This window comes from Trachinotus anak, unplaced genomic scaffold (assembly GCF_046630095.1).
Source record: "Trachinotus anak isolate AG129_WGS33_773 ecotype Australia unplaced genomic scaffold, CSIRO_AGI_Tana_v1 ptg000024l, whole genome shotgun sequence".
NCBI lineage: Eukaryota > Metazoa > Chordata > Actinopteri > Carangiformes > Carangidae > Trachinotus > Trachinotus anak.
Window position 1 is genome coordinate 10,294,777 of NW_027273875.1, and position 26,284 is coordinate 10,321,060.

The 26,284-nt window shown below is 40.4% G+C and overlaps 1 protein-coding gene across 1 annotated transcript in view; it reads left to right on the forward strand.

Moving 5' to 3' along the window:
- nlgn2b (neuroligin 2b) overlaps nt 1-26,284 on the forward strand; it is a 60,516-nt gene that overhangs the window by 10,581 nt on the left and 23,651 nt on the right. Inside the window, exons 2-3 of the mRNA XM_071460676.1 lie at nt 15,223-15,970; nt 22,863-22,916. Coding sequence (XP_071316777.1) covers nt 15,454-15,970; nt 22,863-22,916 — 571 coding nt within the window. The 5' untranslated portion in view covers nt 15,223-15,453. The remainder of the gene's footprint in view (nt 1-15,222; nt 15,971-22,862; nt 22,917-26,284) is intronic.

Consider the following 26,284-nt stretch of genomic DNA (forward strand, 5'->3'; position numbering starts at 1 on the left):
TACATATAAAACATAATGTATGTTATGATTTGTTAAAGATGTAAAGTCGAAAATTGTAAACTTCTGAATTTTTTGATTTGCTCATAATTTTTTCACAACCCAAGTACAGGAAGATCAGTATTGATGATGATTCTGCAAAACCTCTGATTACCTTGAGTAATTTCAGTAATTTTTTTTATTTTTTTTTTTTTTTAAGCCTCCGCGCCAGCAACTGCTGTGGCCAGAGGGTTTATGTTTTCAGGACGTCCATTTGTTCGTCCGTCCATCCCATTCGTGTGAAAGTGATATCTCTGTTACACCTTGAGGAAATTTCTTCAAATGTGGTGCAAATGTTCACTTGGACTCAAGGATGAACTGATTAGATTTTGGTGGTCAAAGGTCAAAATTCCAGATGACCTCTTGTTCTTGTGAACGTGATATATATTAAGAATGCCCAGAGGGGATTTCATTACATCTGGTACAAACATTCACTTGGACTCAAAGATGAACTAATTAGATTTGGTGGTCAAAGGTCAAAGTCACACAGACCTCACAAAACATGGTTTTGGCCTTGTCAACACAATATCTTGGTAACGCCTTGAGGGAATTTCTACAAATTTGGTTCAGGAATTTTATTACATCTATTATAAATGTTCACTTGGACTCAAGAACGAACTGATTAGATTTTGGTGGTTAAAGGTCAAATGTTTTTGGCCATAACTCAAAAATCCATACACTAATTAATGGACTGGTTTGTGAAGACATACATACTAGTTTTTCCCTCCAATGCCAACATTTTTTTTTGTCATTACAATATCAGCACATGGCAACTACAGTATGGTTAATGAGAGTAAAAGACTGTGTTTATGGCAAATACATTATGAGTATGGTTAAGGTAGTTAGGGTTAGATATTTAAAACACAATCTGCCATTTTCTGTAAAGATGTTAAATAATGGATTGATATTTATATCTACTTAAGTTAATGCTTGATTTTGCGATACCTATGGTCACCATGGAAACAGCAAGTGCAGTTTAATTCAACCAACACTCTTTGAGCAGCCGTTCACAATACAACTTAATAAATAAAGATGTTTTCAAGTCAAGTCAGTTGCGGTGTGGCAGTTACCTACAGTAACTGAGAAGGTGGAGGCGTGCTGCACTTTTGATGAACGTGTGCTGTTGGTGCTTATCCTGGTGAGAAAAGCTTTGTGTTTCTGATGGCTTCTTCACAATAAATGCCACTCTGTGTTATACCAGTCGAACGCTTTAAATTTGAAGCAGCAATAGTAGGATGTTTGGTTAGCTTCAGCATTCATTTAGTACAGTTCTAATGCTGTATAAAGAGTGTACAGTAGACAGTTATCAATGAAGTGTAATAGCTCTTGATTTTATTCTGCTTCATTTCCTGTGAATTCCTCATGCACAGGTTGGTAAATCTAAAAGGCATTTCCAATAAAAATACTATATAGATAGCTAATTACTGTATGTGAATACATTGAATGGCTGTTGCTTAAAAATGCAGAACATAAACAGTGTCAAAAATGGGTTTTGATTTCATGAATATCATGATTGAACTGTAATGAAACTACAGAAACTGAAATGTAGACTAGAATTAACATTTACCTTTTTATTAACTGAAGATACAATTAGGTTTAGACAAATAAAATCCTTCATATTATTCATACAGTAATGCAAAATGGCCACCTTCCCTTTTTGAGCAAACAATGGTAAGAAAAAAGAAAACAACAAAACAAATAAGTTCATTTGTTATTCTTCGGGATCCCCTGTCGATACTGCAGGAGTAACTACATTTACACATATAGAAACTCTTTGGTTTATTTTCAGAGGAAAAAAAAAAAGAGGAAAAACACTATGCATGTTATCCCAGCCTTTCTGAAAACATTTCAATTATTAATGTGTTTGGATACTCAGAACATAGCTGAACTACAGTGCATTACACCAGCAGTTGGGGAGTTCGATTTTAGCAGCGATGGAGGACACAGTCTAAACAAACAAAAGCACACAAAACAAATAGATGCCAGATTCGTTAAGAACTCCAACCATAAAGTCAGAAAATAGGAGCCTGTAACATGTTGGTGTAACCATTTCAAAAATAACTTTAAGCATCTGCAGACCAAAGGCTAAAGTTAATCACTTTCAACCTTCCACTTCCCCTCACAATTTTTTCAACCCATTGGAGCTCAGTCATTGTACCTCTTAACTCTCTCATGCATGGCATCTTTTATAATCAGACAATTAAACATTTAACTTAACAAAAAAAAATGTCAGTTACACAAAGTTTACATGGAGGTATTCCATGTTCTGATGTTTCTTGTGATTTACTCCAGTTTTGGAGTTTTCCCTAAAACAGTGCTGCGCAGCACTGACAAAATAAATATGATGATATATGAGGAAATTGCACAGGTGTTACAGACTTTCACATAAGAAAATACAATGAGCATTTCATTTTAGAGCATTCAAACAATTACACATCTAAATCCTTCAGGAGTGACAATGGAACCTACCCTGAAATAGACATATTCCTATTTTATTTATAATTTTACTAAATTGTCTTTTTGTAATATAACATAAAATTTATATAGAACAGAATTTCAATCAATGTTCACAACCAGTATCATTTAAATAGAACCAGTCAGTGTCATATCTGATGTGAAGTACTAACCATTACTCAACACAGACAGAAGAGGCTTTATTGATAATTCTTGTTAATGATTATAGTTCTTAATGGGTAGAAGCATCAGCAAATGTTTCATCATTTCAAATCACTGCTGATGATCAGTTTTAGTGAGCTACTGTTGATCATACATGGAGGTGAGAGGGTACTGACAACACCACTGCCACATAAAGTGACAATGTAGTCCAAACCTCATTCTGGTTTTTCTGAGGTGGACTGTTTCGTCTTCGTCTTCGTTGTTCCTTCAGAGTTTTACTGGAGGGGAAAAAGCTCTCTGAGCTTGTTAACTCTCTCACTAACTTGACAACAATTCACATGGACTTATTTGTACTCATAGCTGTCAGTAAACCATATACCTCTGTTGCAGCTCTGTTTGAACTCCAACACAGGAGGTTAAGCACAACAAGGCAAACGCGACACAGCTAACAGACTATGATAGCTTCCTCCATTTTGGACTCCCGCAAAGGTCAGCGCTGTCAGGACAGCTTGCTTTTGCTTGATGCGCAAGTGAGCATGTCAACTTCACCAAATTTGAAGTTGACGCGAAAGAAATTTGTGCAGATTCGCTTTCCCGCTGTGAGTGAATCCGCTGATTATGTCGATTCCATAACGACACAAATCGATTTCTCTGAAATGTTGCTGTTGTAAATGCTGCTGTGACCAGGCCTTTACCCTTTATCCCCACCTCTTTTCTCTCACTGTCCATACACCTTAACAGATATAGCCATAAGTGCACGTCTTATTGCCTCATTTCATCTCCATATCACAATGTCAGTAATACAACTCTATCTTCCCACCATTCTGTTGCACTTCATGTCACTTCATCTAAAATCTCACACTGCCTCTCCAGCACAGCCCTGATCTGCCCACACTGGTGCAGTATCCAGCCTGCAGCTGCTCTTCCCTGTCCCCCCACTGACTGCACACTTGTGTAACAACGAGTATTACTGTGTCAATGTGCTGTACAATGTCAACCATGTGTGCTTTTTCCAGCCTAGTATTTCTTTGTGCTCACATGATCTTATGTAAGAATGGAGCAGGTGTGGCTGACATGTGTCTCTCAGCTACACTCTCTCAGGATGCTCCTTAAAACATATTGCACTTTCCACAGGGGAGTGCGGGGGTAACAGGTAACACGACGCCTCATTGAAACACGGTTTGACAACAACCAAATGTAAGTGGATGCTGATGATTAATTTATGTAGGGTGTAGTAAAAAAAAAAAAAAAAAAAGAATGAAATAAAAAAACAGGGATGAAATAAAAAATCTTCAAACAATCACATTTTGGGAGTCAGTATCAGAACACAAATGGCTTGACTTGTTTTAGTTTTAATTATATGTTTACGTACAATGCAGGGACATGCCTGTTACTGTGACAACAGATACTGCATTAACGGTTCAATTAAGCAAATGCACAGTTCAAATTGTTTGATTACAGGGTATGTTTGATTCAACTGGAAGCAGTTTACACAGAGAAGAATTTGGCACCAGAAATCACTGAGAAAATAACTTTTTTTTTTTCTTTCATCTCCTCACAGACAATGTTGAATTAATGCCTCATTATTCACAGTTTGAGCTAAAAGCATTCACTCAAAGTGTGGGCTTTTGCTACAACCACTTACCTTTTTGTCATCTTTGTAAACAATCACGCCAGATCCCCTCTGTGTCCCTTCTGACACAAGAACATGTTCAAGAGAAGAAAATTAAGATCTGACACAGAGAGAGCAGAGTTAATATGACAAATGCAACTAAACTAAATTGATGTCTTAATCAGTATACGGGGCTGTTAGTGGTGGCATAAATGTCCCCACTGTCGTGTAACGTTGTCAATTGCTCCTAAAATCAATGTTGATGATTAATTGACTGAGAATAGCTTCATTAAGTAACGCACTCTTGGCAGGAGATGTGATGAACAAGACATTTGCTTTTACACTTTGAGTCCATCATGGGTTATACTGTTTACTGTAGTTCAATATTAGTTCTATAACCTGGTAGTTTCTCTGTTCTATGAAACTTTATAAATTACTTCACCTGACAAAAGGCAGGGTTGCTGAATCCAATAAATCCCTGCAGTAAATAAGAAAATATTAAAAATATAAAAAAGAACATCCCGTACTTCAGGATTATTGCCTCCTAGAAACAGTTCTAAAATACATCTCAGTGAACAGCCATGCTGCTTCTCCTTTGACACTACTGAAATTGAATTGGTTTGAAATAAGTTGCAAGGGAAACTATAAGGCAGAGCGGTTGTTTGAAAATATGTGCGACACATTCGGAGAGTATTGGGAGAGTGACATGTGATTCTACTCCAGCACATTTGATGTGAAATGAAGATTCAGGGAAGGGGTGGCTCGTATCTCATTTATATACGTAACATCCCAACTGTGGAACACTGCAGCAGGAAATTGGTCTTAAACATAAAGAAAAGACAGCCAAGGAGTTTTTCTTGGGCCAAACATCCATCCGACCTCAGTCCAACTGAGCTTTTACTGAAGGCCCTGAAACAAGCAAGAGATGAAGATGTGATGTTTTTTCATGAAGGATGATGTTTTGCTGTATCAGAAAATCAGCAGCCTCAATATTAGTGTTTAATTCCATGCAGTTCAACATGTTATAGTCTAATCATACATACATTTCATTAGATTTTCATCAGGCTTCATCTTTAGCTGCCAGGCTATCTTCACAAACTGTCAGTATGGTGCAGCTTGAGAAAGGGGATTAGAGGATGAGCTGTAACTTGACAGCAAACCACTTAACCACACATGTCACCCCTGTTGCCCTCACCTGCTTCTATTTTAGCCATCACGGTTTTTTCCCTCTGTTTCCTGCTATTGCGCCTCTGCTCCTAGCTGCCTTTTTTAAGCCACCTTCTTTTTCCTTCCTTATTTTGACCTCGCACCTGGCTCTTTACCTCAGCCTTTGCAACTTTCCCCTCCTTCCTATGATCACAACCTACTCCAGTTTTGATGTGAACAGTGTAAACATACACATAAAGAAATGAAATTAGAGCTAGGGCTGCACAATTATTTGAAATATTATTGAAATCACAATATGCTTAGTGCAAAATCCAAATAGTATGATTTGCATTTTTAATTTTTTTTTTTTTTTTGATCACAACATATGATAATTGAAGGAATGTGGTACTACGGAGATGCCCCGGCCTACAAATCTTTTTCTCCAGGCAAAAAGCAACATGCTTGTGTTGTACAGGGCCAAACAAAAATCACATCATCATCTTTTATATATTTTAATCAGTGAAAATAAAATGCTGAAATCTGAAATCGTGACTCATATTGCAAATCTGCCAAAATGATCGCAATACTTTTTTTTGGATTAATTTGGCAACCTATACCCCTAGTTTGACTTGAGTACTGTTGATTTTGATTTGCTTTTTTTGACACAGCAGTTATCTGTATTCTTCAATACAACTAGCTCATTGTTGTGTATGATATCCCTTTAACAATCTGAGGTTATCTAGTAGCAAAGACTAACTTAACAGTGTAGTCTTTTACTCATCACTGAATTTGGGGTATTATTCTCGTGCCTATTATAATATTAGTGATCTGTATAGAAGCCTGTCCCATTGCTTTAATGGCATTTTACCAAACTCACCACCAAACTATGTCCTGCCCAGATGTTCTCCAAATAAATGAAGAGGGATTTACTTGTCACAGCCAGTAATGAATTAGTCAGACTCTCACATTGCCAGCAAAATGTTCATAACACACCCACATCAAGAACACAAGGCACACGTTGGCAGTATATTGCTGGAGAGTCCTCAGTCAAATGGGATACACTGGAAACCACTGAGGTGGGTAGTTGTCAACCGATGGGCCGGTGTGTCTCCCTCAGACCAGAGGAGGCTGAAGCATGATGTAAACTTGTGCGATATTGTGGGGCTCCGGCTTGGTGTCATTACTTTTCAATGATCACATTTAAAGTAGGCTAAAGCAATGTCTGGCCTGTGGCTACATTCAGACTTTTGAGTTTCATGTCAGCCTGAGCTCCTCGGGCTCTTTCGACTCTCCTCCAGTCTAGAGCCAAGAATAAAGCTGATTGCAGTTTTGCTAGGGGGGCTTAGCGTTGTACGTGCTCGCCTGAGGAACGTAAGCTAGTTAATTCAATGTTATCCTGTAAATCTCCTTTTAAATTACACCCCTCCAGACATACTTTTATGTATTGTCTTCATCTTTGCAACCACCTTTTCTGTTTTCCCTGTTTTTCCGAGCCTGAAAAAGATTATCGCCAGCGTCATTATTGTTATTCGAATTTTTACATTTATCAGAATATCAGCGAGATTGGACAGCCACGTTAATATGGCTACGCTGCCATGTCTGTTTAACTTAGTGGGTCATTCTATTCTTAAATTAGCTTGAAGCTCGAGGCAAAGCAGCTGTCAGATTGCGCCCTCAAACTGTGTGTATCGCCTACAGACACCTATACACACGCTAACACAGCTAGCATTTCACCTAGATCACTGCTAATTAGTGTGTCACCACATTGCGCACACTATTTGGCTCCATTATGACATATTTCCCAGCTTACAGTCGCCAAACACACTAAGATAAATACAGACAGATAAATAAAAGGTAACAGCCCCTTCGAGGCAGCAATCTTCATCCAGCACATTTTAAGGGTGTCTGGTCAGAAGCTGTCAACATATCTTACTCTGTTAGTGTGCTGATGTGGGGAGTTGTAAGATAAAGGGTTTTCCATGTGATCTACAGGTGTTGAGCAGAAAGCACAGTGGTGACCAACAGCAACATATTGATTTTCTGGTCCAGCAGTGACAGAGGGCCTTTTGTCTAACCTCTCCTATCTGCTCCTACTGCCTGCTGCTTTATGATCCTTGCTGCCGCTTCATTAACAGGCATTGATGCTTCATTAAGGCCCTTTTAATTGACTTCTTCTTGAACACTTGTGAACCTCTGTTTTTTATCTAAATTTGTGTTTTCTTGTTGTTAATTACTGGGGTAAATTCATGAAGCTGTGTAGTCAAGAAATATATTTTAATAACATTTAATTTGTTTTTGACCTCCGGTTTAAATTGAGCTTGGCCTCTGTGGCTCAGCCGGATCTGTCCAGCAGAGCCGAGGTGTTTGCTGTGATTTCTTGCATTTATTGTAATTCTAATAAGTTAAACGTGATGTATCCTTGTGGATTTTCCTGCATTTTTCTTGCTGCAGCGTGATAAGGATGGGAAAACAGTGGCAGATGGAGCTGGTGTGGTATCTGATTTAGCTGCTCTTGGAGTCTGGAGAGCTTATGGTAAAAATAATAAATTTTGGGATGAAGCTCACAGCCTTCCTCAGCACTAACAACGCAGCAGTTTTCCACAATTATGGGGTCGCCATGGAATTAACACTGTGACAAGAACTTCCAACCTAAAATGTTTATTTTCCCACGCAGATTAACCTTTATTTGGATGTTGCTGTCTAGAGATTTAACAAGAAATCAGGACAGACTGTCTGGGAATGGGATAAATAAATGTATGTAAAAGCTTAAGGAAAGGAATTCAGATTAAGTATATTCAGTATGTGTTTGTGTATGTCTGTAAAAGACCTAGTGACACTGTATTTTTCGGGGTTGTAAATCTAAGACAAAATAATACTAAAAGTCATTTAAAAAGTTTATCATGGAACAAACAAAACAGTGTCAGTTTGCAAATAACTAAAAATGCAATATTTGTCTTGAGGGTTGTGCAAGGGGAAAGGCTGTGGGATCACTTAAATTAAAGGGTTTATCCTCTTGGCAACATGACAATGCTCAACATTAGCATGGTTGCAAAATTGTCATTTAGCCCGAGGGTGCAGCCAAAGCAAACCTCATGTAGTGTCCAAAATGGAAGAGTGGAGAGCTGCTGAAGAGAGTGTACGGACATATAGTTGAATTATTTTGAGTGGCTGTTTTTTGTGTGTGTAAAGTGTCTACATCGCCAAAACCAAGCTACTACAACATTCACAAAAAAGTTATTTTTAGTGAAGAAGTAAGGTAGATGATAGCTGGCTACAGTACATTAGCTGCCTTGAGTCACGACCTGTAAACTGTGACATGAATCGTTACACTTTATTGTGACTTGCACTTTCCGAGGATACTGTTATAAATATCAACCAGCCTGCTTAATATGTTTCAGCCATTCTCATCAGCTACACGAAGATACAGCTTTAATGACACTGTTGAAGTCAGCTGTGAGTTTTCATCTCCACAGCTTGAAAGAATATATTACAAAATAAATATGTATCTTCTCAGAAGGTTCAACAGTAATCCTATTACAATAATCCTAATATGGTTTAAAGCTCGATTGACACAAAGTCTGCTGGATCTCTGCCTATTACCATCTGCAGCCCTTCCCTTGTCTTCAGAGGCTTCAGTTCTCATTATGGGACACGTCACATAGTTGAAGACAAAAATGTTTTAGGAACTTGACTGTTTTGTCTAATTAAGAGACGTTTTTTAAATCAGTCAAATTAGTGACCATGTTTTTACCAAATAAATTTACCAAAAAAATTCATAAGTTGAGACCTAAAATTAAATAATTTTTTTTGAGTCTCAAAGCAAATGAATCACACATGATCCTAATTGACAGGAATAGGCTGAAACAGCCCCATCAGTAACACATTTTAAAATCAACTAATTCTCCCAGTACTGAAGAATGAATACCCCCTGTTGCCCCAGCGCCCTGGGTACATCATGCAGTTGTTAAGATACAAAGGAGAGAAACTGTTAGACTTTTCCAGTGGTGGCTTTTTGAGTAAATGAATTTTGATATAATGCTACCATTCGCAGGAGTGGCAACAATGTCTCCCCTCATTTCCTATTCCTGTGTCACCCAGTGCACCCTGGCAATCTGTATAGGGAGGCACTGGGGCAGGTTCTGGACAGCTTCAATGTCTGGTGTGAAAAGAGGATGAGGCCCTTTGGCTGAGTCTACATACACAGCCTGACAAATCTAATCTTAGACAACTTATTCATCTTACCCGGCCCATTTAAGGTTTAAGAGAACATTAAGGTCTCTGAACATCTCTTTTAATCGGAGTAGCTGTTCCTGCTGTACCTGCTAAAGGAACCATTCCCTTATCTTTCAAAAAGACAGGGGGGAGTTATACCTGCTGTATGACTCCCCCTGTTTTCTTGCCATGCTGGCCATGGGCAGTGCCTTACATTTACATCACGCTGAGTGGCCAGGGCCAATTCATTTGCACCTATCCACCTTTTTGCTAGCCCCATAATTACCTGTAGCTATTTCAGTCTTTGTACTAAGCTAAGTTCACATTAACCATACACACGAGAGCGGTGTTAACCTTTCATCCAACTCTCGGTTTCCCAAAACCTTTTCTTGACATAGAATAATGTGACCATATCTGTGCCCTCTCTCAATGACCTGAGAGAAGCCTTGGGTAGCAGTAACAAACTTATACCCTTTTCCCACTAAAATTAGGGGGTATAAGTGGGTTTTTTAAATGCAGGTTTTTTAATTAAAGCCACTTGAGCCCTTTTCCACTGATAGTCGAGTTTGTCTTTCTGCTTGACTGAGGACGCACAACTGCAAGGAGCGATGTCATCACATGCACTTAGAGCACACACACAGAAGCAGTGGAGTAAGAGTGAGCTGCCAGCTGCCCTGCAAACTGGTAAAAGCCTGTTTAAGTATTGGGGCTTCCATATGACATGTTTCGATCTGTGATTGCGTGTTTTTAAAATTTTCGGAGCTGCAGCTCACTCTTGTATCTCTGAAAGAGCAGGAAAAGATGTGAAAATTAGCAGGTTCACTAGGGGTTTTGTGTTTACATCAATGCCAATCGGACCCTGAGCTGATAAATACCTGTGTTTACTGCAGATTCATTTGACCCGGGTGTGAATACCGATTAAACCCTTTTCCACTGCCAACAAAAGCCCGATGTTAGCGGGTCTTAGTGGGCTTTTTGACCAGTGGAAAAGTGGCATAAATTAGCTTAGCCATGTGATGTGTTGATGTGGGACTAATAAGCTCTGACTAGCTCTAGAGACAAGGCTCTTTTCCATGTCCTTTAATAAAATTATTATTAAGGAAGCACTCAGCGCCTCAAAGCTTTTCAGATTGTTAATTGCTTCACCATCGGTAGCAACAGTAGGCCACTGCATCAGGTTGTCCTCCAGACTCTGGTTGTAGAAGGCAGAGCTATGAATCAGATTATTCCAGTTAAGGTGCAACTGGCTTTGTTGCCATACCATTTATTTCCCCTAAGCAAAGGGAAGGCACCTGTAGCAAACCGTTAACTCTCACAGACGCTGGTTCAGTGAAAGAAATACTGAGAGTCGTTCCCATAATTTAGTCAAGACAAGGGACTAGGGGGTCGATCTACTTTCAAGTCACTGCAAACAAATCCTAAATAGCATCAGTAATGTGTCTTGCAAAGAGGCGTCCTCTTACCCCTCGGAAATAGATGCATAAAGACAATGGATCACTGTATCTAGTCACTGTTGGTTGCAAGAGACTACACCATTGAGCCACTAGAGGTTAGTTTTATTTTTGAATTGAAAGGTCCCCTTTTCTCAGCATGGTGACAGTAGATAGCAGACAAGCAAGTTTAGACAAAAAAATACTCAGCACTCTGTTTCTGGCTTGCTAAGCTGCTTGTCATCCACAGATGTTGACTAGCAGAGGAGAGCAGCTTGACAGCTGAAGTAGTGCATGTAGTTTTAACACTCAAAGTGGAAACAGAGCAATATAAAATCCCAAGACAAGCATTTCTTCAAACCACTCTGACCATTCCATTTAAACATACTCATAAAAGCGTCCCGCTGGCAGAGAGGCATTACCTTCTCAAACAGCTCCAGCTGACAGGGCTACCTATTATATAAAACAAAACAGAAAACAGCTTACATTAGCCTGGTGATTTGTGTGTCAGTTCATACCATTTGATGTGTGAGGATGCACCCTCAATGCCATTTAAACTCACGGATGGTTGACATGAACAGATGTTAGGGATGTTAGGGTGCTTCCATTTGCCAGTCACATGTGAGTGGTTGCTTACTGTAGAGTCTCTACGCACATGCAACATCTGATGCCTCACTGGATTAAACACGTGTGTTCATGTGACTTAGCGCTGCTTATACATGCAGGGAGGCGAGCGACGCTAGAGACACTTGACCCACACCAATGTTCTCCTATTCAGTGAGGACATACTACCGTGTGCATCCCTGTGTATTTTGAAGGTGCTCCGACCTTGGGCTTGTGCTGTATGTTCAGTCACATTTACCTACACAATACGAGCACAGATAGCTGTTTTAAATTTGAAACGTGTATGTAAGCATAAAAAAAGAAGGCAATGAGCAGTGACAGCAGCTGGTTTGTAATTCAATGCTATGAAATCACAAGCTTTACACATGATTCTGTGTACTGCATAAAGTATAGTTATTAATGGGTGTCTGTGGTTGCACTTATTTCAGTCTGCATTGTTTTCAGTCTCCCTTTTGATCTTACCAACTTTCAATACTAAATGTGTGGTTTGTGGGTGGATTGTCAGATTTGTGATGATACTGCTCACATTTCCATCGCCTGGTTTTTCAAGATGTATTTTTTCCTGTCTTTCTTCCGTATTCCCCTTTAAGAAGCATTTTGTGGTCTTCTAAAGCACTTGTTTGACTTATTTGCTTTCTTGTCAAGAGTTAGAGGAGAGGCTCAACACAGTACCACTCTCATATCTGACTGTTAAATGTTAGGCTAGAGCCGGCTCGCTTAGCTTAGCGTAAAGACTGGAAACAGCTAGCCTTTCTCTGTCTGAAAGTTAAAAAAAATCCACCTACCAGCAGCTTTACAGCTCACAAATGAAAGGGAAACATCAAATAGCATTTTCCACTGCATGGTACCAACTCAACTTGACGTGACTCGACTCTACTCATCTTTACTCGCTCTTAGAACCAGGTACTTCTTTTTCCACTGCGGTACGGTACCCCTCGAATGCAAAATCATTACTATAGCAACCACATACAACACATCTTCCATGCACCACACACAAACAATGGAGAGTATTAAAGGGTATCGACAACTTGTGCCTGATGGAAAACCAGTCCAGTTGAGAGCTCTGTACAAACCCTCACTATCAAATCTAACTGTTGAGAGTCAAGTTGCACTGTGGGTAATGTAGGTCCAGCATTTGACAATAGATCTGACAAAGAAGAATGTGTGGTATAAAAAAGACAATGTCTCTGGTTCTGCTGCATCAATTTTGATCCTTTTTTGTTATAAACTGTACATTACAAGTTCAGCGGTGATATAGGAGTCCAATGCTGAATCGGAGTGGTAAAGAGTGCTCTTTTAACAAGTCATACCTCAAACCATAGTGAAAAAATGACAAGCTGTGGTATCATGAGAGTTATATGCTATTTCATGGTCTATTTCTTGAGCTTTAGAGGTGCTGGACAGAGTCATACTAGCTGTTTCACCCTGTTTCCAGTCTTTATGTGAGGCAAAGCTAACCGTCTCCTAAATGTAGCTCAAGAGACAAGTGAGAGTGGCATCGATTTTCATCGTCTAACTCTGGGCATGATGGCGGGTAAGCAAGTTTCTCAAAAGGACAAACTATTCCTTTAAAAGTACTTGTTTGTGTAAATAATGGTAATGCAAAAATGAGAGGAACAATTTGGGTAAATGAACACGTCTCCCTCAAATTCTTTGCCTCTTATTCCAAATAAGTCAAGTGGCTTCTCTAAATCATGCAATCTAACCCCCTCACACTGAGTCCTTTACAACACAGTGGAGAAAGTCATGTACTGTGTATAATTCACATTAATCTTTTTCTAAGTTGAATTTTCAGCTTGACTATGTATGCACACTAACTTTTTTGAAGAGGATTTAGGGTGTCCTGACGCACCTCACCTCCTCCTTGGAGTGTGTAGAGTTGTCATATGATGCAGTCACTAAGAGGGCTTTAATGAACTGAACATTTTTACAGTCAGCTTGCGCCTGTTTTGTTCTATAATGAAACAGAGCACCACTCACACCACTAACTTTGAACATCCTGTAATGTTGCACACCGTCTTTGTGCTCTATTTTACTGTCATCCCTTGTGTCTGCTGGCTGCCAGTGGAGTGTGGATATTGCAGGGTTGAGGGTGGAGGAATGAGGTGGCATTCAACCAACAGTTAGCGCCACATAAAGCCTTTATCACACCTAAACGGCTCTGTCTCCCAAAGCCAGAGTGCGATAAGCACTGCCCATTCATCTGTAATGATGTGGAAGCAAGAACCAACTGAACTGAGTTGAGAAGGAAAGGCTAACTCTGACACAGTGTGGATGGCTGAAAAGGGTGCGGGGCCAGTGGGGTTTTGCTTGTTCACTCCTCAGAATGATGTGTGAACATGCTTTTATTTACTTTGTGCTCTCTGTGGGTTGAAGGTAATTACACGACAAGTGTTGTTTTACACTTCAAAGTACTGTAATTATCTGGAAGATGAAAATATGAAGAAGGGGCCATATTACACCATGGTAATTGAAAAAGTTTCCCTTTGGACTGCAAATTAAGTTTTGCAACCAAACCAAATATTCTTAGACACTTAACCCTGTCATCACATGCTCATTGTGAGCCTCTCTTCTGAAGTAATAATTGCCCAATTGGAAGTTCCCAAGTTTAACATCTAAATTTGGAACCAGTGTTTCCAATATTTCTGATAGCAGGCAGAATCAAATTTCACCAGAGTATCATTCATAGTAAGTAAGGACCATAAGTTGTTAAATTTACTAACCTCATAGTCTGTGTTTGGCTCCCTCCACAGTTGCCTCCCCCCACTGTGCCGGGGGTGATGTGATCACAACTTTACAGCTCTAAATGCAGCCGTGTGTTTGCACCCAAAATGCATTATGGAAACATCACATGAGCTGCTTTCGTAGATGTGGTGTGCATGGTTATATTTGTATTCAGCAAAGGTTGAATTTGAGACGCATTTGGATGTCAACTGTGAAATCTGGATACAAGACACCGATTCTTGGCGAGGCCTTCAGGAAAGCAGGGCTGTACAGCTACTTATTATGACGAGCAATTGTGAATGCAGCTCGCAATTGTGAATGCAGCTCGCAATTGTTGCTAAAATTGATATCGCAGTGACACAAAAGAAAATATGAATACACAGGAAAAACAAAAACCACATACGTATGACTCTCCATGGTAGTAGCAATAAAGTAGCTGGCTAATATGACAGCTATAAAAGAAAGACACCAGTGGATACAGTAAATGCCCTTGTGATTTCATGTTCAATAAATATTTATGCTATTTATTTTCTAAATACAACATGTTACGTCAATCATCTTTAAGATGAAATCACATGACATAACAGACATAACACCTGGTGTCTGTTGTGGTAGACAGACGGGATATTATAAATGCATTCTAAAGGATTCATCCACAGTAAAGTGTCATTATTCCTTCTTTTCTGAGCTAACAGGGACCTCACCTCAGTTTAAACCAGCTAACCCATTTTGTGCCTTTTGAAACTCTGACAGGGTCAAACAAGTGCACCTTTCCCATTCACACACACTGACTCAAACCTGCAACCTGTCTTTGTCTTCCAGGTGTAATTGGTTCACTGACTGCAGCTCTGGACCCATCAGGAGTTCCTCAGACGAAGACAGATGAGACCGCAGAGTCTACCTGAGAATGCTGCCTGACCCTCCGCCTCACCATGTCACCCTAGGAAAACCGTTAACCTGTTCCTCTCCACACGCCCTCTTTTTGCCTTTGTTATCGCCCATAACCCACTGAGTTTGTGATCCCTGTCTACACCCAGCTGAAGTCCTAGTGATATGACTAAAAGAGCCTTTATTTTGGACATGTTGTTTTTTCCTTTCAATGTTGCCAGCCACCAAGGCTTTGGTGGGAAGCATCATTATACTTCTCAGCAGATTGCTAATCACTGTCTGGTGTGGCTCCTGGGACTAGCGCTACACCTGACCCTTTCCTCATGTCAGAGGGTTGACCTGAAACACCCCATAGTATCCACAGGCTATGGAAAGGTCCGTGGTATCAGGAAGGACCTCAACAATGAGATCTTGGGCCCAGTGGAACAGTACCTAGGTGTGCCATATGCCACCGCACCCATCGGCGAGCGTCGCTTCCAGCCTCCTGAAGCTCCAGGCTCCTGGCAAGAGATTCGCAACGCCACCCATTTTGCGCCGGTGTGTCCCCAGAATGTGCACGGGGTTTTACCTGAGATCATGCTACCAGTGTGGTTCACAGACAACCTTGATGCCGCAGCGACCTATGTTCAGAACCAGAGTGAGGACTGCCTTTACCTCAACATTTACGTACCCACTGAAGATGGTGAGTGAGACAACACTGTCAAACTAGATACAGGAGGAGATGAACTTCCTCTGATTCAGAGTGTAAAAACAGCTCCTACTTCTTAGATATTTTTATATTTCTGTGTCAGTTCTTCCTGGAGTAGTGTCATTTTGATAAATTAGTTAGGATTATATTCTGTGGAAGGAGAAATCTTAACATGAGCCAGAAGACACTCAGGAGATTACCAAAGAATATATTCACTGATAATCCCCCGGGTTTGTATTAATACCAGTCTCAGATACCATTGGTTATTGTGTGTAATCGTTTTCTAGATGCCGATCCTGCAGCATAGTCACATATGCAATCTGTCTTCTGCTAATACTCTGTTAACCAATTAGATACACTTTACTTTTATTGCTCATATTTAATTACTTCCAACATTTATCAAATACTTCAAACATGTTCTAGTTCATTTTTGTACCAATTATCCACATTGTGACATGCTGCATTTTAACTTAACACTAATTTCTTTAAATCATCCATGAACATTATATCTTCATCATAGTAATTGTATCAGCTTGCTAACATTAACCTTTTGCTTGAGCGGTGCAGAGTAAGTCACGTGTGTTTTGAGTGACTGAACAAAGTGAACCAGTGGAGTAGTAAATCAAATAATGACACCATTAACATTTTGTTACTTCAGCCAGTGGGAAAAAGAAATCTCACACCGACATACGCCCCTGCAACTGTAAAAAAAAAAAAAAAAAAAAAGAGTATTTTCTTTTATTCTGATGTTTCTTATATTCTTCTTCTTAATTTCTTGTTAATTCATTTGCAGTCACCTGTTTTGTGCTTTTAGTTGTTGTAAGCTTGTCAACTTCTACCATATGAAGGTTAAATCATCAGAGGAGAAGTGCATTTGTTAAAATGTTTGTTGAAACGCTCTGCAGCAAAGGGAGAAAAATCAGCAAAGATTATTTATTGATCTGCCACATTTCTTTCTTCTATCACAAGTAACCTACGCTGTGATTTGAATGTAGTCAAAATTACAGATGTAAAAACTCTTAATGAGAGAAACAAGGCAAAGAAACACATCTGCTCTTTAAAATATGGCATTATATCTCTCATGAATATTCATAAACATAACTTCTTAATCAGATATTGAAAACTACATTTAAGGATCCCCTTGAGTATAAATTAATTTCCAGTTCCTCAGTATGTGGGTCTGTTGCCCAGCATGAGACTTCCAGCAGCTCTTCACCAGCAGTAAGAGGACTGAAGAGGACTCAGCTCAGGAAAAACCAAAGAAACATCATTTTTAATAATCAGCTTCGTCTAAATGAATGCAACATCTGAAAAACTCATACATCAGCATCATCAGACCCTCATGTGATGTGGTCTTATAACCATGTGACAGCTCTTACTAATAGTGATCACCAGACATTATAATTAGTGGTAACTCGGCTTCCCCTGTTGGTTTCAGTTTGCAGGTTCATTTCAGATCAAACAATAGAAAACAATTAAGCTAGACTTACCTACATATTTGTATCATTCCAGGTAGCTGAAGGACGAACGTTCACACTATCATATATAGCATTACTGTTAAATAGAACTGATACAGCCTTTCAACGCACAGACAGGATCGTAACGATACAAACTATCAAGGTTACTTTTGCAGTGTGGCAGTTTGCACTGAGCTGCAAACAAAGATCTGTGTTTTTAATACTGGTAACATGTGGTTTTAAACCTCACTGACCGTTATGTCGGGATGCACATGTCAGTTTCATGGTTCACGCTTGTGTTGCATGGATTGTGCACTGCGGTTTCTGTGGTTAGGCTTGGAGGACTAATGCTGTTGTAGCAGCTGGGTCAGTAGAAACATAACAAATACAATACACTCGCCAAAGACAGCCTTGTTAAGGCCTCCAAGGGTGAAATTAGTTGAAAACTAAAGATCACTATAAGGCAAAACCTCCACCTCTGCATGGGCTATTTGGGTGTACTTCTTGCATTAATGATCCTGTGGAGAGCGTTTCAGAAAGCAGATGGGCAGGTAAAAGAACACAGCATCAAAGTGTATCTTTGGAGGCAAGGCATATGCTACTGATGACAGTTAGCAAGGATAATGTTAAAATGTTAAAAAGCCTATGATTAATGAGCTCACCTGAGAGTTCCCTGAGAGTATTCAGGAACATACGTCTATGTATTAGTGCTGCTGCTCATGTATGAAGTCTAACTTTAGGATTAGTCTGAAGTGGTGTACAGGATTGTTGTACTTTAACATTAAGCTGAAGCCTTACCCTACTTAGGAAGATTGTGTCAGTGTTGCAGATTAATTATTTTATCGATGCTCCACAGCCCAACAGAAAGTTGGAAACAGATTAATTGCTGGTGGAAAATATCAAGTAGTAGTGTAGTATAAAGTGAGACCAAAGTCCCAGAGGACTGAGAACATTTTCAAGAGATTTAAACCCCTCTGAACATATAGGACAGTTGAGTAGAATGAGTGCGCATACGGTAGTTATACAATATGTATGCTGTACACTACATATGTCATATACTCACCGAGAGGATGATGTAGAGTCTCCCGTGTTATTCCCAGGAGAAAAGGTGTGCAAATGAGAGAGACAGATTTTACATGTAGCCCTGTCTGCTTGTCAGAATCTGTCACTTATTGTCAGGGGTCACTGCTTACACAAGGCTGATGCAGTCTCCAAGGATATGTTCTGCCTAGTGTGAGAGAGGAAAATAGAGACTGAGGGAGAGTGAAGTGCCCCTGAAATCAAACACTACATTTTTCACGTATAACTGTTGTCACAATCCCTCAAATTGTTTACATGGTGTTGCACATGCAGTTATGTCAGAGGTCAGCTTTAAAGTCCCTGAAACTTTGATAGTAGTAAGCATTTCTCTATGACATGAAAGTAACTAACCTGGTACCAGTAAAGTGATGGTCAGGCGTGTGTACAGGGTAGATGTCGATGCTGTATTCTGCTGTGTTTGGCAGCGAGGAGTTGAGTTCCCACTCGCAGTGGATGTAGGTGGGCCAGGATGAATTGGCAGCACAGATTCATACACAGCCTGGATCTAAATGTTTTGGTGCCAGATCTGGCCCGCACGACTTGATTTTGATACATTAAATCTCCAGAGCACAACATTACGAATCGTCTTCCTATTCCCCCTCTCTCCTGCTAGGTCTGCTTCAGACCTAGAAATACTCGTGGTGAACATTTTCTCTGCGTTATTCTCCGGACAAAGGAAAATTCACTGCTCTCTTTTCTTCCTGCATCTGTTCACCCCTCTTGGTCTCTTCCCTCTGAAACCATCCCAGCCTCCTCTCCTCTCCCCTCCATCTTTATGCAGATGGCGGTAGAAGGGGTTACTGTTCTGAATGCAAATGAGCTCTTCCCACCCCACCCCCCCTCTCCATCCCCAGGCCACTATGTAGCCTGTCACTTCTTCAACTCAAATGAAATACAAATAACTTGCTGGAGTAATGTAAATACACAAACGTTGTGGTGGACTGAGCAGTGAGTTTTATACTCTCCATTTATCTCTCTCTAGCTTCCTGCCTCCTTCTCTAGTGTTCACCCTTAACTCTCCTGTGTGGCCAGGCTGCTAGGCAAGAGCACTGTCTCACTGCATTCCTATTTTCTCAAGACACTCCTCAGCCAAGAGCCTAAGATCCTTCATTTTTATTGCTGCTAGAGCAGCCATTTACCGTGCCTTTATTAAAAACTATATTTCAGGAGGCAGGACAGTGGAGGCCAGGATGGAGCTGGAGGCTGGGGGCACAGTAGAAGAGATGGGGAGCAGAAGGATAGGACTGCATGTGCTGGAAGCTGCTGCCTGGATGCAGAGGGGGTTGAACCAAAGCTGTGTCTGACACCTTGTCAAGCAGACAGGCCACCACAGACATGACATACCGCAGCTTCATCCCGTTTGCTGCAATGAGGAAATGGAAAGGGACGGGAGACAGCTTGCGCTCTGGCCACTGGCTCACTGAACCGAAAAGAAACGCTGTTGACTGAGAGACGGAGCTGCATTAGGTCAAACAGCACTGGGACAACCCAAGCTAAATGCTCCTGTGTAGGCCAACACATTTCACTGACCAGTGGCCCAATACATCATGTGACAGAGCCTACTGGCAGGCTTCTCTGCTGTGGTGATGGGAAATATGTTTATGACCCTTAGAAGGTTTGGCTACATCCTCTATTTATCTTGACTAATCCGTTCATCAATCAAAATTCAAATTGGAAAAAAAATCAATAGACAGTGAATTCTTTCTTTTACCAAACCTCTCAGACGTAAAACTCTGCTGCGTTTCTCAGTTTTATATCATAGTAAATTCAGGGCCTATGTTTTTTGAGCCATGTTAGCAGCATGGCTCCAGAGATGGAAATACTGGTCTGTTGGTTGGTCCACTACTTTGGTCCAGACTGAATTCCCTCAACAACTATTATGCAAATATTCCTCCAGAAAGTCATAAGAGTTCTTATGACTTTGGTGATCCACTGACTTATCGTTTTCCTCCACCAGCAGGTAGAGTTTTCAGTTGTTCTGTGAAATAACTCATATCTACCAGATTGGCAACATTCTTTCACAGATATTCATGGTGCCTAGAGGATGAATCCTACTGACTTCAGTGATGCCCTGAGTTTGCTGATGGAGGAATGGAAGGATGAATTGTAATAGCTAACTAATAACTACGAGCTGTACTTATTTCATACTGTTAAGTCAATGTAAGCAGGCTAACACACGAAACTCAGACGGTAAACATTTTCCCTGCAAAACATCAGCATGTTAGCATTGTGATTCTGAGCATGTTAGCATGCTGACGTTAGCATTTAGCTCAAAGTGCTGTTGTGCCGGAGTGCAGCCTCACAGAGCTCCTAGCATGCCTGTAAACTTTTAGTCTTGTTGGAATCTGGATCTGACAAAACAAGACTTCAAGGTGGGCTCAGAGAAACTATGATGGGCATTCCCTGACATTTTATAGACTGAGGAATAAATTAACCAAAACAATGTCAACAGATTATTTGAGAATGGAAATAATGCTAAACAAAAACAGAACATCATTTTCTGTTTTTTACTAAAAGACTGCAAGACTACAGGATGCAACTTCTGTTAGATGAGGTGAAGTCTGATGGGACGTTACAAAGTGCGGCTGTCTATTCGGTGGAGCTTATCCTCCATATGGGTTAATTCTTTATTGGGCATTAGAAAATGAATGAAATCAGAGAAGTCTCCATTAAGCGCCGAGGTGTGGCTTTAGAGTGGTGCTAAGTAGCGGGGAAGTGCTGACAAGACGGAGGGCTAATGTGCCTTTCTATCCATTACTGGCCTGTATACCTGTCTGTTCTATAGCCTAGGACAAGCTTCTGTACCATCTCACTCTATGGCAGGAAGTACTCTCTGGATCTGGCGCCTGCATAGCAGTACTCAAAGGATGCAGCAAATCCATTCAGCATTGATCCTTTCCCATTTAGACAGAAGATAAACATTTTATATCAGGAAACCATATTCATATAGAGGGGCGGATGAAAATGCAGTGTTATAATTGTAGGGTGCAGTGATGCTCAGAGTCTCTTTTGTCAGTAGACGCAAAGCTCTGTGAAAAGGAAAAGGGTACATGCCATCGCTTCACTGTGAGGTTTCCAGCAGAATGATAGAAACTGACATGTCAGCAGCACACTGGCAGAGTGATAAACCCCTTGGCAACCCAACATAGAGTATTCTTCAAAATGAGTGACTGCAACGCCTCCCCACCAGAGAGCCGGGTGGGTACAAGGAGGATAGCAACAGATGATGAGGACACTGTTAACATGCGTTGTATAGCGTGTGGACATCAAATGTGTGTGGGGCTGCAGGTGCATGAACATGAGTGTGTTTAATGACGTTCTTGAAAACAGGTAGACAGTGACTGAGGACGACACAAAACACAGGACTAATTGTGGGCCGATGCAAAGCTCGGCTGACAGAAAGCCAAAAGAACAAATTAATGGGATCCTTATCAGTTCAGACTTACAGAGGTTGATGCGTCAGGGCGTTGGTTGGTCACTGTGATAAATGCTTGTTATTGGCTCTGCCCTATGGAGCATTTAACTGGCGTTGCCATTAAAGCTTAATGTGGGGTTCCTCTTTGACCTTGATGAGGGGAATCCTGTCACAAGCCTTTACAGAAGGTGTAAATATCAAAAACAGAACCCTCTTTGTGAATTTGGTATGAAAGACTCACATTTCAAGCTCCATGCAAATGTTTCCCTGTGCACAGTGTGTGTGCGTGCGTGTGTGTGTGCGCGCGCGTGCGTGTGTGTGGTCACATGTATTCGTAATGACTATGTGTGCCTGCCCCCATGTGTGTATGAAGGACAAAAAATGACATAAGCACAAATAAATAAATAAATGCCAAAATAAATAATTAAATACATAAATAAATTAAAAATAAATACATTCAGTCTTAAGTTCAACAGTCTGGTCTCCCTGCACCGTGTTGGGACTTTTGCCTCAGGACTGCAACACTGTCCTGAGCTGGAGCAGGATACAGAGTACCTTGGCTTTCCTTTGCTTTTTTTCTGACTAAAAAGAGTGATGGCTTGATTCTGCTCATTGATTTTTCTTTACAAAGCAGCAGTGTGTCGGGACTGATTGGGAGAAGGGTTGAGGAGAGGTGGCCTCGGGGGTTATTTACGAGGCAGTCCGTGACTAGATCCTAAGCAGTTAAAACAGATGAGTTTGGGGGTTATCTTTTCAGGAAACAGTGTGTAATCCTTGTAAACATGTTGTCTCAGCTGTACAGTCACACAATTGTTGCAGAGCATAATATCCTACAGTTTCATTTTTCTCTTGTAACCCTTTTCTTGTTTTTCTACAAATGCAGTCTTTTTGAATTTTGTCTTTTGTCTCTCCTCCCCCTTTTTCTGAACCATAGGTCCGCTCACAAAAAAACACGATGAGTCTACAATGAACAGACCAAGGGATGAAGGTATTTTAATTGCATGCCTTTTTTTTTTTTAAACTCGTGCTCCATTTTTTAACTCCATGGGGAAATGTTGTGTTTGTATCTGTGGTAATAATCATCTCAGACTCACCACTCTGTGTGCACATTATACTGTCCTTTGTTAACTGCTTTTATTAGCACACAAATCACAAAAAGGTCCGAATGAATTAGTCTGATATGTTATTGTCCCTCATAATGTTATTGGGCCTTCTCCAATTTTTCTTCTTTTTAAGTAGGAAAAAGTGGAGGATTTCTGCATGTATCTGCTATTGCTGTGCATTTTCAAGTTCACTGCAGTCAAAGGGAGATTCTCTCACTACTCTTTACTGATGCAGCCAAAATCTACACAGACGGCATGTGCATATGTTTCTGTATACATGCCCAGACGTACTGAGTGTACTATATAGTACATAGCATTATGCACACATGGAAGTGCATTCCTTTCCATTTGTGCAAGTGTGTCTACTCAAGTACAGTGCTATTTGTGCTATTTGGGTATTGAATTCTCTCTCTTTTGCATCTCTAATTGCTATGGTTTAAAAAGAGACAGATGTAGCTAATCCAATTGTGTGGTTTCTTAACGGTGAAAACAGAAGGATTCACGCAGGATTGTCGAGGAGAGGAGCAGAATGATAGAATAGAGATGAAAGAAAAAGAAAAAGCTGAGCACAGCGGGAGCACAGGGGAGGGCAACGAGGGGGAGAAAAGGGGGAAATAGTCATAATGAAGACAAGTGCATGATGAAATGACATTTATGGAGCTTTGAAAGTGAGAGAGATGTGGAAAGAGAAAGAGAGTGAGAAGGGGGATGAGAAGGAGACGGGTGGAGCTTGACATTTATGCCGACACCTGATGGATCTTGACAGGATCAGGAGGGCTCGGGTAGGGGCTGAATTCCTCGCTTAATTGCTCAGGTATGGATTGGACACAGGTTCCCAAATATTGTTGGAAAATACTATCAAAAACACTATCGTAGCATCTTCATTTTGAATGTTAGTGGCAAGAAGCTGCATTGCTGGGGTGTGGGTTTGGGTGCAAAAAATGCTCGAGTGCTGAGTCAGGCTAAAAACGCCCAAATCAATCGAGATTTCCATAAGAGAATGAATGAGAGAGGACCACAGGAATGGAAAAGTAGAAAGTAGGCAGTTTCTGTTGGGAGGTAAGACGTTCCATTGAGGATGGATGTGAGGGAGGGAGGTGGATATCGAGGAGGCTAGTATCAGGTTAGGTAATAATGTGCCAGTGTCTTGGAGGCAGGCAGGGGAGACAGTGAGCTCCTTGTTGGCCATATAGGCTGTGGATCTGAGTGAAACACTTTCACCCTGCGACCCTGCACCCCCTAATCACCTCTCTGTTTGTGCTGAGCCCCTTTCAGTCAGAGTACATTTCCCTCACTTCAACACACATTCAATTCTGTTTACATCTTCTTTTTAATCTGTTTTTTTTAATTTTTTTCATTTTTATTAAACATTGTTACACAAATGTCAATCTTATGCAAATGTGATCTTCCGTTTGTTACTAACACCAGAGGTCACCCAGCCAGACGCAAGCCTGTATTCTCACCAAAATACCTATACCATGCATGTGTGCAGTTTTTATTTAAAGAATAAAATCTAGAAAACTGTTCATTTTAATTTCACCTGATGGAAGTCTAAAGCCCCAGAATGTTGTCAGAACGAAGTGCGTACAAGTGACAAGATAGTGTGCAGGAAGTTTTCTTCTTTAACACCACTTGGACCTTTTCCTATCCACCTTTCATTAAGGCATTGTAGGTATGCATGAGCTTTTTATCTTTTATTCCAAAATGAATGGATTTTTATTTCCATTTAGTTTTTTTTTTCTTTTTTTGGCATACCCCTGCCCTTTATTGGGCTTAGCAAATATTTCAGTTTTTAATTTTTCCAGCGTTTCTATGGTTCTGAATCATTGAGAAAATTTCTGTTATTGACAGTATGAAATGTGAAAAAATGCCCTTCACAAAGTAAAGACCTTGATGTACTGTAACACTGTATGGTTCCAACTACAGGGATGTGTGTCCTGAGAGGTGAAACAGCTTCAATGCAATTTCAGTCATGTCTGTGCTATAAAAACCTCAAAGGTCATTAAATGCTAACATAATTGTTGATATTGCTCAAATATTACTGTCCAGTACAGCACTAGATATCCAGCCTTTTATAAAAAGCAATGAAAGAAAGCCTCAGTGGGAAAATAAATTTTCTTGTCAAGGCTAATGGAGCAGAATCTAGCTTGAGAAGGGGGCCCCATATTAAAGACACAATCTGTGGTTTAAACGTAAACCAGAGAGTTGCCCCACCACTTTTTAAAACTCTCCTGTCAGTCGTGTTGTATTGTGGGCAACGTAGGTGCCAGGTTTAAGCAAGGAGGAAGAATGGATGGTGGAAAAAAAGATAAATTACATACCACAATAAAAACACAAGACAATGAAAAGACAATTATATCCTGGTATTCTACATACAATTGAAAGGATATATGTTGAAAGTGAGGAAAAAAGCAACGAAGAGGAGCTTACTAAGCTGTGTGAGGAACCAATAGGCAGTATATGATGTACTAGAATTAAGAGCAGTCACTGCACATGAGATAAATGAAAAACTTGAACATTTTGCACCTAAACCTGTATCTCTGACTAGAGGGCAGGATGTCAAACTGATTAAAGAGAGGATGGTCTGGATTAAATAGGATAGATTTAGCTTTTTGTGTGATGTGTCTGACAGATAGGACTGCTGCTCACCAATGATTTTAATCACTGTCTTGACAGGGTTTCCTAATTTATTCCTGTCTTGTGCATTTAAATTCCCATACCAGCAAATCATTGAGTAGTTAAGGAAGTGATTCTGTGATGGATCTGTAAAATGACACCATCAGGCGCCTGTCAAAATGAAAAAATATTTCACCTCTGCAGAAAATACAGCTTTTGTTGTCCTTTCTTACCAATTGCTACATTGTTCACAAGTGTTACAGTAAAAAAAAATTACTGATTGGACCTTTAAAATAGCAGCTACATGTCACCGTTCTTTCTCTCTGAGGATTTAATTTACGGTGTGTTGCTGTGAGTGCGGCTGATGATGGCCTGCTGATGTCACTCCTCTGTACTGTCCTGGTAATGCCGGGATAATTGAACTTGTTTACATATCCTCTGGGAAATCAGCTGAGGTTCAGAACATACCAGAGAAGAGAAGAAAAAGAGCAGCACGTCGGGGTGTACGAGTGAAAATTCATATTTTTAGCCAGCCTGCTTGTGTCATTCGTATGATCCATGAAAGGTGTCTGCATGTGTGAAGCCATATGTGCCATTTTACTGTGTTCACTGGTGTGTGTGTGTGTGTGTGTGTGTG